Source organism: Pteropus vampyrus, unplaced genomic scaffold (assembly GCF_000151845.1).
Source record: "Pteropus vampyrus isolate Shadow unplaced genomic scaffold, Pvam_2.0 Scaffold4, whole genome shotgun sequence".
Taxonomy (NCBI): Eukaryota; Metazoa; Chordata; class Mammalia; order Chiroptera; family Pteropodidae; genus Pteropus; species Pteropus vampyrus.
The window spans coordinates 15,536,752-15,553,808 of record NW_011888785.1 but is presented as its reverse complement, the minus strand read 5'-3'; the positions used below and the strand labels follow the sequence as shown (position 1 = coordinate 15,553,808).

Genomic DNA, 17,057 nt, shown 5'->3' with positions numbered 1-17,057 from the left:
TACCAGTCTCAAGGAATAAAAATGAGGACACATCCTAACCGCAGTGCTAGGACTGCTACAGGGGCTTTGAACTTCTCCAGCTGGCCAACGACATACAGTTGGAGATTGGAAAAGAACTCGGGTCCCGAGAGTCTTGGACTGCCTCTCAATTTACCAAACGCCGTAAGTTCTTGATTCTCTACTTTGTTACACGTGCCAAGTAAGCTGTCTTTATATCCATTATAGGATTTTTAAAAAGTGTATCTATTCCCCATACACATGATATTTTAATAATGTTCTTGCTTCCGACCTTCCTCTCAAGATTTTCTTCTTCTACTTGCTCAGTTGCTTCACACTTCTCCATCTTTAGCAGCACATGAAAGAAGTGTGTATGTGTGTGCGTGTGTGTGTGTGTGTGTGTGTGTGTGTAACTGACAGACAGAATGAAGGGAGGAGGATGGAAAGGAGAGGGAGAAGGAATGATTTCAAACAGGAAGCCACCCTTCAGTTTTTCGAAGAGTGAGAGTGAGTAACAAGAGGCCTTAGCAGTCGCATCTGCCTAACGGCTTCAAGAGCTCAGAACTTGAGCTCCAGGTGCCAAAATTCTATGGGACAAAAGCTGTCTTCAGTGCATGTTTTCCATTTTCCCTCAACTCCTTTTCCGAAATGGTTTTCTCCATATGTTTTCTAATGTAAAGTCTAGAAAATATAACTAATTCTTTGCCCCTTGATAATATTTCTTCTCTTGAGCTGTTATCTGCTTTTAGACAAACAGCAAAATCTGAAATGAAAGCTTCATTTGAGACCAACAACTTTGATCTCTTCTTGTAATATGCATTAAAACCATTGAAATTTTTAGAATAAAAAATTCAAAAATTCCTGGAAAAATCCCCCCACCCCCACCCCCAGCCCCACCAGCTTTGCTCCAGGAGTCCCAGTATCTTTCTATGTTTGCTTTTAGCCCTATCCCTTCCCGAGTGTGGTCTGAGCCAGAAGTGGGAGACCCTACTTGCTCACCTGGTCAATGAGCAGGGTCCCCACGCCAGCTAAGAAAGGCCCCTCAATGCTCTGGCAGCTGAAAAAATGCCAAAATGTGGGCATCAGAGAGCCAGTCTCCTCCAGCCTCAGGAGGAAACTATTCTCCCTGACATAGAAATCACACTGGACACTGCGGTGGTGTGGATGCCATGAGTCCTTGCTCGCTTTGACCACCAGGAGGCGCAGATCCAAATCCAGGCTCATCCCTCTCAAGTAAATGCACAGGACTATGCGTTTTGTGCATTAATCTAACAACTGGCTTTCATTTCATTTTATTTTTTCTTGCATCACATTTCCTCGCCAATTCATCTTATATTGTGGGTATAAGCTATTTCAAGTCTGATATGAAACCAGATAATAAATAAATCAATAAATCATCATATTAGGAGGGTGGTCAACAGTGCTCGGGAGGAAATGCAAACTCTCCCAGAAAGAATCATTTGCAGACACACTGACTCACGCTGAGACTGTTATGGATTTTTCCAAAAGGAGCAAACACTTACTATCAGTGAGTTTCGGGGAGACCACTACTTGCAAGGGGGCAAGAGGTTTGGCCAGACGGGGAAGTGGAAAGAAGAGGAAGGGAACGGGGGCGTGATGCTTCGATGCTGCTGAGTCCGTGAGGAGGGGCCCTGAGACCTTCCAGGGAGCTACCCTCTGGGTCGGGATATGGGGTAAGTGGTAGAAATTCAGATTGTATTCAAGTTTTTAAAATCTAAGAGCTCCAGGTACCTGCTGAGAGTTGGTGAGATCCTAGAGTCCCCTTGGGCAGCACAGAAAGGAACTGGCTGCAAGAAAGGAAGCCACACAGGTTTCTGTGGCCCAGAGCCGCACGGATCCACAGAGAAAGGGTGGATGTGGTGAGGCCTTGTGAGTGGAAGCTCCACAAGGAGGCGTTGATGTACCAGGAACCGGGCCATGGATAACCGAGAAGAGCCAAAGACCAGAAGTCCCCCCCAATCCCCAACTACCCAGCACCGGAAAAGCCCTCCTGGACTGAAATGCAAGGTGGGGAAATAAAGAGAAGCAGAACTGAGATGGTTTCTCCTCCCAGTGAAACTTGAAATAGAAATAAAATAAATCTTACAAAAATAAAGTTTTGAATTTGTGAACTAAATGTGGAATCCACTCCATAACAAAATGTTGTTGTGTCTGACACCGTCCAGCAATAGTTGGGCTAAGGGTTATGAAATGTAACCCAGATGTCGGAGTGAGTTCCCCGTGCTGCCTCTCAGAGGCAAGTTTGCCTGCACAAAGCAGTAGCCCAGGGTCCCCAAATTCTCCAGCTACTAAAAGGGTGTGGATACTATCTCCTAAGTAAGTTTATGACTTTGTTACAATCAGAATTCAGCCAAGAGACTGTAATTTCACAAACGATTTCCATCTGTATTATTCCACAGGAAGATTTTCTACAATAAAAGAAATGAATTTAATAATGTGTCAAAAAATATATTTCAAAGGTGAGCTACAATGGGTGCTAACAAGGTTTACTTACAAATATTCCCAGGAGAATGTAATTTGCAGGCACCTGACGCCGGAGTTTCCCACAGCAAGCAAGTACAATAAGTAGAATGAAAAATACTGGGCTGAGGATAATTTAAAATCATGTGTTATTTGTTTCTAATGATTCTATCATCTGATATAAGTAGATAGAGACATAGATCTCGTTATATGATATTATCTAATAGTAAGTATTATAAAGTAAACAAAAATGTGAATTATCACCTTTACCTCTTTTTTTTAGCTTCTAAAACTAACTTTTCTCATTGCCATCCACAGACAGCCTGTCGGTTCTTTTTTATTTTTATTTTTATTTTGAAATAATTACAGATTCACAGGAAGTTGCAAAAGGACAGAGAAGTACACTGTACCCTTTAATCGGTTTCCCCCAATGGTTATATCTTTCACATTTATAGTATGATACCAAAACCAATAATTTAATATTATTACCACAGTGTATATATATAAAGCAATATCATAGGATTATGACAGAAATCTATAGATAGATCCATGTAACCAGCATCACAATCAAAATTTGGAACTATCCCATCATTAAAACTTCAACAAAGATCGTCCTCCTGCCATCCTTTTATGGTCACATGCACACGTGTGCGCGCGCGCACACACACACACACACACACACACACACACACACACAACTCCTGGCAACCACTAATTTGCTTGTTTTCATCTCTATAATTTTGTCATTTCAAGAATGTTATATCTTTACCTAATTTTTAATGAACCTTGATCAATAGCTAGTAGAACCACTTTTTATTAAATCTAATAATACTTACAATATTGCATAAGTGAACCAAGCATTCGCGAGCACCCACGCTTTTAAATCCATCCTAGTTTTTTAAAAAAATAATAGTTTTAAACAATAAGGAGTTAAATTTGCTAATATTTAAGTAAAAGTAAAACAATCTCATGAGAAGGGGAAACTCTAAATGGCTGACAATGACAGAGAATGAAACAATGAAACATACAACTGTATCTTTGTTCTTAAAATAGATTCATAAAAAGATGTAGTCATAAATTATAAGTCAAATTTGGATAAATGCAAATGTCCTAGTGAAGTTTTTATTTTAAAAAATACTGAGAATGACGTGTTTAAAGCAAAAGAAATCAACTTCTCGTATATTTGTTTATAAATATTTTCATAGGATGGTTTTAACCAGTGATGGATCAGATAGTCCCTGAAATAATTTCTACATTTAACGGGATTCCAGCCTCGAAGACCTCCATAATTTCACCTTTTTTCCTTTATTCAGTTTTATTTGTGGAAGGAGTTCAAGGGAAATAAAAAAGAAAAGTGCCCAAAATAAGAATAAGAAAAATTTTTCTTGGCTTAGGAAGTTTAAATAAAACTTTAGAAACCCACCAACACCTTGGTCTAGGAGTTGCCTCAGAAAATCAAAACTATAGAAACAGTGTATCCTAGGAATGATTAAGAAAAAATAATTTTTTAATGATCGGAATTAAATCAAGCTGATTCAATAAGAATTAATGTGCACTACTTAATATTTAATTTCCATCTGTAATAAAGACCTACCAGAAAAGAAACAGGCTGATAATTGCCCCAGTGACCACCAGCTGAGCTGACAGGAGCAGGAACACTTTTACAACGAAAGCTGAGGAGACAGAAACATTATTTTTGTGACACAATGTTCAAAAGTAAAAATACAAGTATAATTACCTATTTTTGACACTTAACAAAAGAAATTTTTCCTCTGATTTTTTGAGGACTGGAAAGAGGGTGCTAGTTTAGAGTTAGCCCATTAAATAACAACAGAAATAGAACTTGTAGGAAATAGTCTGAATTGTTCAAGATTTTTTTTTTTTTTTTTTTTTGAGATCTGAGGGTTTATTCATGGAAGTCGCCCAATTGTAAAGATGAATTCAGGGATTTAATTCCTTATGATGCACACCCTTAAGCCCAAAAGTGATATGAAAGTCGTGGAATGTCACAGGCCCATCATTAGGGATCCAGCCACACCTGTGCACAGAATGGAGCAGACCGAAGCCTCAGGGACAGCTGGTAGAGAGGGCGTTTACCCCCTTGGGTGTGGAGGGAGTTAGCAGAGCTTTTCTACTGGTTTTCTCTCCGGCCCACGTGCCATTAGCCACTCACTTCCCTCCTACTTATGCAGAGACTAGATAAGCTGACGAATTATTAGTAAGAGCAAGGAGTTCCCAGTGAATAGCATGCCAAGGCAGAGTGCAGAGTATGCTGGAGCCTCTTTTTGCTTACTTCCTACTGCACAGGTTTTCCTGGGCCCTCTGAATACGGTGCTGGTAATGATAGTTACTGTTTTGTGGCTTTATGACAATTTTAAAAGAAAAAAATGAAACGGTGCTGCATAAGATTGATGTATAGAATCATAACTGTGTCCTGGGTGGTTTCTGTGCATAGAAAGTGTGACAACAGAGAAATGGGACTGATCTATGTTAATGAAAACATAAAAACATATATACCCAGATGTGTGCTGCCTACATTAAAATACTCATTTAGTTAACATTAATTTCACATCTACTATGTATAGGGACTGTGAGAGAATAAGTATTAAATGTGGCCCAGCCTCATAAGACTAGACATGCGCGTCAATGGAATAAAATTGAAAGTCCAGAAATAATCTCTTACATTATGGTCAATTGATTTTTTAACAAATTAGCTAGAACAATTCAATGGAGAAAGAGTAGTCTTTTCAACAAATGTCGCTGGGACAACTGGACATGCACATACAAAAGAATGAATCTGGACCCCTTCCTCATGTCATACATACACAAAAATTAATTAGTTAAAAATGGAACATAGATATAAACATAAATAAAACTCTTGGAAGGACTCACAGGTATAAATCATTGTGAGCATGAATCAAGCAATGATTTTTTTTTTTTAAAGTATGGCACCTAAAACACCAGCAAAGAAAGAAATAAAAAGATAAATTGGATTTCATCAACAGCAAAAGCTTTATGCTTTAAATGATATCATCAAGAAAATAAAACAAAGCTCTAAAACTGGAAAAAAAAATTTGCAAATCATGTATCTGATAAGGACTTGTATCTAGAAGATATGAAGAATTCTTACAATTCAATAACAAGAAGACAAATACCAATTAAAAATGGGCAAAGCTTGGGTAGTTGGTGCCTGCCACACTGACGCTGACACTGGGCTTGGCCACATGGTATGAGTTGCCCAATGAGAAGTTAGCATGTGGGATTCAACAGAGATTTGATAAATGGCTTGCACATCGGGGCTTGTCCACCTGGTATACTTCTTGGGATCTAGCTGCCATGTGAAGAGAAGCTCAAGTCACAAGATGAGATCTAAAAACCAACACCAACTGCCAGCCATGCCAAGGAGTCGTAATAGCCGTTGCAGTGTCAGCCACCATCTCATTAAAACTGCATACAAGCATCTAATCAGGACTAGCACAAGAACTGTTCAACTGAGCCCAGTCAACCCACAAAATCATGAGAGCTTATATGATGATTGGTGGTTGTTTTTTTTTTAAAGCGGGCAAAGGGTTCGAATAGACATTTCTTCAAAGAGATAGGCAAATAGCCAAAAAGCATCTGAAAGGATGCTCAGCATCATTAGTCATTAAGGAAATGCAAATCAAAACTACAGTGAGATATCACTTTACACACACACTATAATGGCTACAATAAAAAAGACAGGCAATGACAAGTCTTGATGAGGATGTGGAGAAACTGAAACCCTCCTTCATTGCTGATTGGAATGTAAAATTGTGCAGCCACTTTGGAAAAATTTGGCAGTTCCTCAAAACATTAAATATAAAGTTACCATACAGCTCAGCAATTTCTAGGTACTTACGAAAGAGAAATGAAGACATATGTCCATACAAAAACTCATATATGAATGTTGATCACAGCATTATTCATAATAACAAAATAATGGAAACAACCCAAACGTCTGTCAACTGAGGAACAAAGAAACAAAATGCTTTCTATCCAGGCAATGGAATATTATACAGCCACAAAGAGGAATGAAGTACTGACACGTGCTACAATGTGGGCGAACCTTGAAAACATTATGCTGGTGAAAGAAGACAATCACAAAAGACCACATATTATATGATTCCATTTATATGAAATATCTAGAATATGCAAATCCATAGAGACAAACAGTAGATTAGTGGTTGGCAGAGACAGGGAAGAGGAAGGAATGGGGAGTGACTCCTAATGAGTATGGGTTTCTCTTTGTGGCAATGTTTGTACAACTGTGTAAATATACTAAAAACCATCGAACTGTATACTTAAAAGGGGTGAATTTTATGATATCTGAATTATATCTCTATAAAGCTATTTTTAAAAAATAAAGTCCCCTAGCCCCATAACTCTTAATCTATTACTTGCTATACTTGTGTTTCCATAACACTTTCCTCTTTTCATATACTACATAATTTTTAACTGCAGGGGAGGCAGATACAAACAACTAACTCTAACAGTGGTGAGGAGGCTTTACATGTTTTAATTACAGCCTCTTCAGCCTCAGTTCCTTATCTGTGAAATGGCATTACAATGGCTTCATTTACAGAGTTGTTGTAGGGACTAAATGTAGCAATGCTCCCCTTGTGCTACACCCAGTGATAAAAGATTGGCACCTGTAGCAGAGGTGGCTAGTTGTGTAGTGACTTCCATTCTCCTTGACTTCCTCACTATCCAACCCAGATCTTGTTAAAAGGTGGCAATGGAACTAACTGAAAAACTACAGATGGGGGTGGCCATGTGGTCCAGGTAGGGTCAATGACATGTAATTGGAAACTCTTGGGTGTGGTTTCTGGGAAAGCCTCTGAAAAGAGGTCAGATCTGGAGGATTCTCAGGATATCTATCCATGAATGGTGCCCCCTGGTTTTGTCAGGGCAGCACACTAGACTTGACCTTTTCCTATCTGGAAGGCTAGAGCTCCAGAAGGCACTTTTCTAGCCACAAGATGGAAGATGAGGGCCACAGTGAGACAGCAATGGGATTCAAAGCTCATAGTCCACCTTCAAGTTGTCTAAGCCCTAAAAAGGCCTAATCGTGGCAGAGTGGTCATGGGAACCTGTAGTATTGCCTTGAATTGCCTACCTTCGAACTTCATATTTCATGAAAGAAAAAAGTTTATTTATTTAAGGCACAGTTTTTTAGGTTTCTGTTATTCACAGCTGAATGTATTTCCTATACTGAATTAATATCTAGGGCATTGAATTAATATTCTTTAAAACCTAAGTCGATATTATGGAATTACAATATATGTAGGTAAAAACATTCTACAATCAATGACTAATTCATATTTCCTAAGAAAACCACAAGTTTTTCATTATCATGTGTTTATTATGAACTTCTGAATGCCCTGGACAACTTGGGGGCCATCTATTAAAGCAGCACTACACCATGTTTCATGGTAAAGCATGACTGGGAAAAATTAAAAGTGAATTCAATCTTTCTGACAATCTACTCTGTGGAAACATTTTAAGAGAACATTTGCTTTTCTCTCCCAAAAAGGTAATTTCTTTATTCTCACCTCTGCGAACAGATGCTTCTGAGAATGGGTTGACTAAAGTGCTGCTGTCATTGGGAGTGGTCTCATCTGAAATTTGTACCACAAAGGTATCCTCTTGCTTACTAGCCTTTGAATGTGGTTCCCCATGAGTTTGCTGTTGCCCAAATGAAGGTGAAGTATTGTAGGACCTTTTAGATTTGGTCTGGACGTTATCATCTGCTGCCTTCCGGATCAGATGTTGATGATCTCCAGCACTAAGGTCTATTGGTTCACTGACCCCCAAGTCCATTTTCCTGGAGGGGGAAAATTGTTATTCAGGTCCTTATGATCATACCACTACAAATGTAGCAACCTCATAACATTTAAATGATTTTTCCTTAATTTTAATTCCCTTGGCACAGTAGTCACCGAGTCAGTGGTTAATAAATATTTGTCTAATGAATGATGAACAAATATTTTTAAGATGAGGCCTATAGAGTAAAATTGCTTGCATTCTATTATGAAATTAATATGTTTATAAATTCATTCAGCAAGGAATTATGTGCCAAGTATGGAGCTGCCCTCACCACCTCCCCTCTCAGAAAGCTTACATTTTGGAAGAGAAGATAACTAAACAAATAATAATATAATCAGGGCCAGGAACAATGGAGGATGATACATGAGCCCCTAAGAAAGTCTGAAGGAAGATGCAAGGTGTAGAAGAGGTTACCAAAAGCTTCCAAGCTTCCAGAAAAAGTGGGATTTAAGCCAAGGCTGCAAAATTAGTACGAGTTAGTCAGGTGAAGAGATGGGGAAAGGTTTTTTTTCGGTATTTAAAAATGTAACTCTAAAGTTCATCAGAAAGAATAAATGTGTGAAAGTAATCAAGAAAAAAATTGAAAGAGAAGGATTATGCTATATCATTAGAAGTGTGGTGCTAGCATGGTAATAGAAGAATGGATCAATGGGATGGAAGAGATTCAAGAAACAGACTTGTGTATATATGAGAATTTAATATTTGATAAAAATGGTACTTTAAATTATTGTCCCATGGTGTGGGAACAATTAGCTATGATCGGAAAACAAAATTTAATAGCTATTTTTACATCTTTTACAAAAATGCAATCCAGATGAATTAAAGATATTATCAGAAATAATAATAGCCATAGATATTCTACAAGAAAGTATCAATGAAGTATCAATGAAAGTATCAATGTAAGCCTTTGTAAGAATGATATCATAAAAGAAATGCTTGACAGACTTGGGGCACAGGAACACTTTAAATATTATTATAAAAAGATATTAGTAAATCTGAAATGCAAAATTGTGAAAATAAAATTTGCAATATTTACTATACTGTAAAAGAAACTTTTTGACAAAGATGAGCAACTCAATTAAAAGGTGAGAAAAGAACCTAAATAGACAATTCATAAAGGAAATTTAAATGGTCAATAAACTTAGGAGATGATACCTACGTCACAAATAATATCCTTTTGTTTGTTTATTTGCATAAAAGACTGGCAAAAACTAAAAAGATTATTAATAGAGTTGCAAGGGTGCAGGGAAATGGACAACCGGGACCATGTTGGACTTGTGGGGGGCACATTACCTTCATGGGTCTCCTCTCCATAAAAACGTGTAAAAGCATATTTTATGGCTGCATTGGTATAAAAAATATGTAATCTGGGATGGATTCATTGTATATTGTATACTCATTATTATTATAAAATTTCCTCCTAATTTTAAAAGAAGTTAAAATATTTTTATGGCCCCTAAAAATACCCATATAAATAGGCAACCATACATGTATAGAGACGTTCATTACATTATTCATTGTTTGTAACTGCAAAAACTTTAAAATAGGCTACATATCCAAAATGAGGACATAGTTAAATTAATTTTGGCAAGGAAAAGCCTGATATATATGGATTGATGTGGTAAGTTCACTTTGAGGTACTTTTGAATTTAAGTCAGATTAGAGAATAATATTTAGTAAGATCACATTAATGTTTTATATACGCACACATTTCCAATGACTGAAAAGATATACTATTAAAAATGAATGTGGTTATCTCTAACACAGCAGAGTTGGGGAGTACAGTCTGAATTGTATAATTTTTTATAATGAGCATTTATTATTTATATGAAAAATATTTACATTTTGAAGAGAAGAAGAAATATTTCTCTTTTTGATAAAGTCTGGAACTCCTCTGAAGAAAGCAGTCTTCACGCACAGCTGAGAAGCCTTAAAAGAGGCTCAAATAATCAAGTTGGTTTCTTCCCCAGCCTTCCTGCAAATCAGAAGTGGGGAAATGCAGTAACATTTTCAAAGCACCAAAAACCAAAACCAAACAAATAAAAATCAAAGGCAGCTTAGTTTTCCTCATGAAACTACAGTTGGCTTGTGCCTGAATCACAAAGTGAAGCTTTCACCTGGTCCTCCAAAAGTTCCCCCGGCTCTCAAGCCACCGCTCACCCAAAGGACAGGCAGGCTGGGACTGAGAAGCAAAGTTCTGAGCGACAGTTAGGGGAGTGGCAGTTGGAGCGTGGGGTGGTCCAGGGACCCCACAACCTAGGAGAGGGGCTCTAAGCCCATCTGCCGGGTCTCATAATGGCCAAATAGTCACAGCCAATGAATGTACTTCATGCTGAGTCTCAGGAGGCCTACACCTGAATATCCAAAACTGATTCCGTGTCAGGGACTGTCCCGAAGCCTTAGCAAAAGGCTCCTGGAGGACAGGGCATCTTCCCCAGCACGTCATCACTTCTCCCAAGCAGAAGGAAGATGCTTATGAAACTCCGCCAGGGATTCTGTTCAACTCTTTCAAATAAGTAAGACTTGTTTATGATAAAGCAGGCGTTAGTTTTTCTGATGGATGATGACAACGCTGCTGCCTCCCATGGTACAGGGAGATGTCCACCCCGGGCTGCAGGCCAATGAGGAGCCAGGGAGGCCCGATTCAGGCTGTTTGGTGAGAGAAGTCAGATGACGAGGTGGGGGGTAGCAAGGAGGGGAATGGGAGCAGACACTTGTCCTGAATGGAGACTGTTGCTGAGAAAAGGCTCATTGATACATTAACCCACTTATTAAACTGCTAATTTAGTGTGTGCCTGCTTTGTGCAAGGCATGGGAAAGTAGAAGAGACAAAAGAGAAACAAGACAAACTTCCCTTCGTCCACACGCTCATAGTCCAGTGAAGAAGATACAGGTGCAAAGATGTACCCTAGGCAGCAGTCCCCAACCTTTCTGGAACAAGGTCTGGTGCTCCTATGAGAATCTAATGCCTGAAAATCTGAGGTGGGGCTGAGGCAGTGATGCTAACGTTGGGAAGTGGCTGACAATGCAGATGAAGCTTCACTTGCTCGCCTCCTGCTGTACAGCCTGGTTCCTAACAGGCCATGCATGGACCGGGTACCAGTCCACGGCCCAGTGGTTGGGGACCCCTGCCCTGGGGTAGAAGAAAGGATAAATCATAGCAAGAAATAGCTATTTGAATCAGAGGCTTGGAGAAAGGAGGTGTGGCTTCTGGGCCAGAGGCTTCCTGAAGGAAGCGATGCATGAGCTGATTCATGAAGATGGGTAGGGTCAGTTGTGAAGCGTTGGGAGGAAGCGTATTCCAAGCAAAGAGAACACCCGGAGCCAAGGGAACCATGGGGCGCATATGCAAAACAGGAAGGAGTTCTGTTAGCTTATAACATTTAAGGTATGAGTACAGTGGGAGTGATGCCCCTCCTGAGGATAAAAAAGGAAAAAGGTAAGCAAGAACATCTGCCTGGGCCCTCTTGCCTCGCACCCCCTTACAGTTTCATAGGTCTCACTCATTCTCTCTCAGTCCAGTCCACAACGTCTCTCTTTAGTTTTCTATGTTAATAGGCAACTTGACTTAATTATGTTTTTTCCAACATTACTTGTGGGAGGGGGAGGTGTTACTAATGACTTGACCAGTTTGGTCAAAAGAAACAGTGCTCCCTCTTCCTCCTCCTGTCTTACTAGCCTCGGGGGGTGACATTAATCAGGCACTTGCCAGTTGTAAAATTTGGTTACGATCTCACGTGTACTAACTCATTGAACCCTTGCATCAACCTTGTGAGGTGTGTTATGACAGGTAAGTAAGCTAAGACTGGGTGGCAGAATGTCCCTGAAATATTCAGGACAAGAGTAGGAGTGGTCAAGGAATCCTGCACTCACCAAGACACACAATGTGGTGAATAGTATTTCTTTGAAACCAGCTTGATAGATTTTATGCATCTGCTCTTTTTTATTTATTTTGAGTTTTAATTAATGAACTATGCAATACCGAAATTATGCAAATTAGCCTACATGTTGATACTGATAATCCCCTGGGGAACTCTGCTTTATTTCTTAGTGTTAATTTTAAGACCTTGGGAGGTGTTTATTTCTGTCTTCACAGCTTGTGCGCGCGCTCTCTATCTGTCTCTCTCTCCCTGTCTCTCTCTGTCTCTCTGTCTCTCTCTTTTTTTTCCTCTCTCTGTCTGAGATCTCTCTCCAGGGACCTGGCCACTGTAGCTCATGCGCTTCCTGAAGCACCAAGGAGGGAAGAGGGGATTGGGTCAGAGCTATCCTTAACAGTGGCTTCTTGAGCTCTTTTCTCCTGCCCGTTTCCCTCACCTCCCATCTTGACCCCCGCCCCCCGCCACCAGTCACCTTCCCAGCCTAGTAGTCCTATTTGTCCTCACAACACAGTACTCTAGTTCACTCGAGTACATCTGCACAAGAGTTTTGTGATGCCACTTTCCTGCTTGGAGGAGAAGCCCCACTTATTGACTTAGATCTATGTGCCAAGAGCAATGACACACTGATTAAATCTTCACACAGCCCTGAGGCAGGCAATACCATCCTCGCTTTACCAAAACAAACTGAGCTGCAGTGAAAGGGTTCAGTTGCCAGTCCTTGAACCAGGTACTGTCCACTCTACACCACTACCTCCAGCTGGTAGAGGGTTTTGAGGGCCAGAAAAACTGCCATTATTTCCTTTTCTAGTTAATACTTTCTCCTCGCTTCCTCCTTCTTTTTCTTTTATTTCTCTTCCTCCTCCACTTCCTCCTCCTCCTAATTAAAAATGCTTCATCCGATGAAAAAATTTCTAACAGTACAAAAGGGTGCAAAATGAAAAGTGAAAGTCTCCCTTCCTCATTACCTCTGTTGGCATCAATTGTCAACAGTTTCTTGTCTAAATGACTAAAAAAATGTATGCCTCACACACATATAGCTTCTAAATTTACACAAAGTAATCTCTTTTTAAAAAATTTTATGTTGAAGTATAATTGACACATAATATTATATAAGTTCAGGTGTACAACATGATTTCATATTTTATAGGTTGTGAAACGATCACAGTAAATCCTGTTAACATCCAACACCATAGTTACAAAAAATTTTTTCTTGTGATGGGAACTTATAAGGTCTACTCTTTTAGCAACTTTCAAATATGCAATACAGTATTATTAACTATGATCACCATGCTGTACATTACGTCCCCTTGACTTATTTATTTTATAACTGAAAATGTATATATTTGATTTCCTCTACCTATTTCACCTACCCCTACCTCTGGCAACCATCAATCTGTTTCTGCATCTGTGAGTTAGTTGTTTCTTCTTTCTTTCTTTCCTTCTTTTTCTTTCTCTTTCTTTCTTTCTCTCTCTTTTTAGATTCCACATATTCGTGAGATCATATAGTACATGTCTTTCTCCTGACTTATTTTACTTAGCATAATGCCTTCAAGATCCATCCATGTTGTTGCAAATGGCAAAATTTCCTTCTTTTTTTATCACATTGTGTGTGTATGATATGTGCATGCGTGTGTGTGTGTGTGTGTGTGTGTGTATTCCTTTTTCTTTATCCATTAATCCATTGATTAACACTTAAGTTGATCCATATAGGTGATATTGTAAATAATGCTGTAATGAACATGAGGGTGCACATATCTTTTCAAGGTAGTATTTTCATTTTCTTCAGATACATACCCAGAAGTGGAATAGCTGGAACATGTGGTAGTTGTATTTTTAATTTTTTTGAGGAAACTCCATACTGTTTTCCATAGTGGCTGCACTAATTTACATTCTTATCAACAGTGTACAAGGGTTTCCTTTACTTAACATCCATGCCAACACTTATTTCTTGTCTTTGTGATAATAGCCATTCTAATAAGTATGAGGTGATATGATATCTCATTGCAGTTTTGATTTGCATTTCTCTGATAATCAATGATATTGAGCATCTTTTCAGGTATCTGTTGGCCATCTGTATGTCTTCTTTGGGAAGATATTTATTCAGATCCTCTGCCCATTTCTAAAACTCAGATTGTTTTTTTGCTATCCAGTTGTAAGAATTCTTTATATATTTTGGATATTAATCCCTTATCACATATATAATTTGCAAAATATTATCTTGCATTTGGTAGGTAATCTTTCCATTTTGTTGATGGTTTCTTTTGCTGTGCAGAAGCTTTTTTAGTTTGATATTTTCCACTTATTTACTTTTGCTTTTAATGTTTCAAAAAAAAATCATTGTCAAGACTGATGTCAATGAGCTTACCACCTTTATTTTCTTCTAGGAGTTTTATGGTTTCAGGTCTTAACATTCAAATCTTTAGTCCATTCTCTGTTGTTATCTGTGTATGATAGAAGACAGTGGTCCACTTTCATTCTTTTGCATGTGGCTGTCCAGTTTTCCCAGTACCATTTATTGAAGAGACAATCACTTCAATAAATGATCATTATATATTCATGGCTCCTTTGATCATTATATGTTCTTGGTTCCTTTGTTGTAAATTAACTGACCATATATGTATGAGTTTATTTCTAGGCTATTCTGTTCCACTAATCTATGTGTCTGTTTTTATGCCAAAACCATATTGTTTTGATTACTATAGTTTTGTAATAGAATTTGAAATCAGGAAATGTGACACCTCCAGCTTTGTTCTTCTTTCTCAAGATTGCTCTGGCTATTTGGGATCTTTGGTGGTTCCATACAAATTTTAGGATTATTGTTCTATTTCTATGGAAAATGCCATTGGAATCTTGATAGGTTTTACACAAGTCTAGATTGCTTTGGGTAGCATGGACACTTTAATAATATTAACTCTTTCAAGCGATGAGCACAGAATAGTTTTCCATTGGCTGTGTCTTCCTCAGTTTCTTTCATTAATATCTGATAGTTTTCAGCATACAGGTCTTTCACCTCCTTGCTTAAATTTATGGCTTTTTTCCCCTCTTAATTATATCTGAGATCTTTTCATATCAGCACATATAAGAGCTTTGAATAGTTTCCCATATCGCTCAGAATAAAATACAAAGTCCTTACTTTAGTGGACATAACCTTGAGGCCAAAGCATGACAAAGATACTACAAGAAAAAACATTATAAGCCCACATCACTCATGAATATAGATGCAAAAATCTTAAAATATTAGTAAATCAAATCCAGCAATCTATGAAAAGAAAGTGCATCACGACCAAGTTGGATTCATTCCAGGAGTTTCAATGTTAATTTAACATTCAGAAATCTGTGTAACCTACATATTAATAGATAAAGAAGAAAAAGCATTATGATCATCTCATAGAGAAAACTATTTGATAAAATTCTACACATTTGTAATGGAAATAGGAATAGAAGAGAACTTCCTTAATCTGACAAAGGGATTCTATGAAATCTATGGTGTTAGAAGTCGGTATAGTGGTTATGTCTGCATAAAGGGCAAGCTGTGGGGGCGGGGCACATTTGGTAGTAATGATCTATTTCGTGATTTGGTTGCCCATTCGTGGTTACTTTGTGATAATCAAGCTGTGCAGGAATGATTTGGATGCTTTAGAGTACAAATATTATACTTCATTTAAAAATGTTGTAAAAAGTTTTTCAAGGAAAAAAAATGCAGTCCTTCCTGATTATCTCAGAAGGGTAGAGGGGTTGTGGGAGCTGTCAAGGACCGGAGATGGAGATTGGTGGGATGAGAATGAAGAAAACAGGGTGTACATGTGCTGTACAAAGTTTTCAGTGAAGAGGAGTAACTTGGAGATGAGGTGCAGAGGTGAATACATTACCAGAAGGCGAAAGAAATTAGGGAGTATGGAATTTAATGCCTAGATGCCCCTCACGGAGTGAATTTTTCTAAGATGAGGAGACAACACATTTTACCTATTCTCCTCAATCACTTTTACAGTTGGTCTTAATCCCCATAATGGCCCGGGAAAGTAGTTAATATTATTTTGTTTTACTATTGGGGAAACCTAGACTCAGAGCGAGGATGACTGAGCCACAGCCCAGGCCCCAGGACTGCTCAGAAGGCCTGTCTGGATGTGATGCCAAGAGCAGCCACCGTGTTGGCCGCCAGTACAAATCAGGGTCCCTCCGTTGATCATCAGTTAACAGTAAAATAGGAATAGTATCTCCTTCCAAGGTTGTAATAAGCACTAAATGAGACTTTGTGACATCATAGGCATTCAATACATTTTTCTCTCCCATGCCAACATATTCATCAAGATCTCTCCAAAGATATGGAGTCCAAAAAAATCCAAGATCATGAAGACAGTTTTGCAACCACCACTCTACCAAGTGGAGCTAAGGAGAGCCTCATTTTCCTGGTGAGGCTTGTACTGACTAGACATTAATAGAGGAGGGGGCTGGCTTTCCATAATAAGCTTGTCCTAGGCCAGCCGTTCTCAATGTGGTCCAAGGAGGTTCCCAAGAGACTTTCAGGGGGTTCTCGGGGTAAAAACTGTTTCCCAACAATGTCAAGCCAGTTATTTGCCGTCTCCTCTCTTATTCTCTTGCTGGCATACTATTCAGAGACTAGAGGACATATGACATCACGCAACGGCTAACGACGTGTGCTTGAACGTGTGCTTGACATCTTAGGCTTTAAATGTGTTTCAACTCCTAATACATATATGTCCATAGGTATGTGTCAGAATTAGTAAATAAAAATACAGGAGCCAGTTAAATTTGAATTCCAGATAAACACGGATATTGCATGGGATACAATCATATTAAAATATTATTCATTGCTTATCTGAAATTTAAATTTAA

The 17,057-nt window shown here is 38.6% G+C and overlaps 1 protein-coding gene across 1 annotated transcript in view; it reads right to left on the bottom strand.

Annotated features, from left to right (window-relative positions):
* Nucleotides 1–8,362, bottom strand: part of TMBIM7P — a 17,212-nt gene extending 8,850 nt beyond the window's left edge. Inside the window, 5 exon segments of the mRNA XM_023532714.1 lie at nucleotides 2,513–2,603; nucleotides 3,315–3,368; nucleotides 4,073–4,151; nucleotides 8,052–8,325; nucleotides 8,327–8,362. Coding sequence (XP_023388482.1) covers nucleotides 2,513–2,603; nucleotides 3,315–3,368; nucleotides 4,073–4,151; nucleotides 8,052–8,325; nucleotides 8,327–8,362 — 534 coding nt within the window.
* Nucleotides 8,363–17,057: the final 8,695 nt, after the last annotated feature.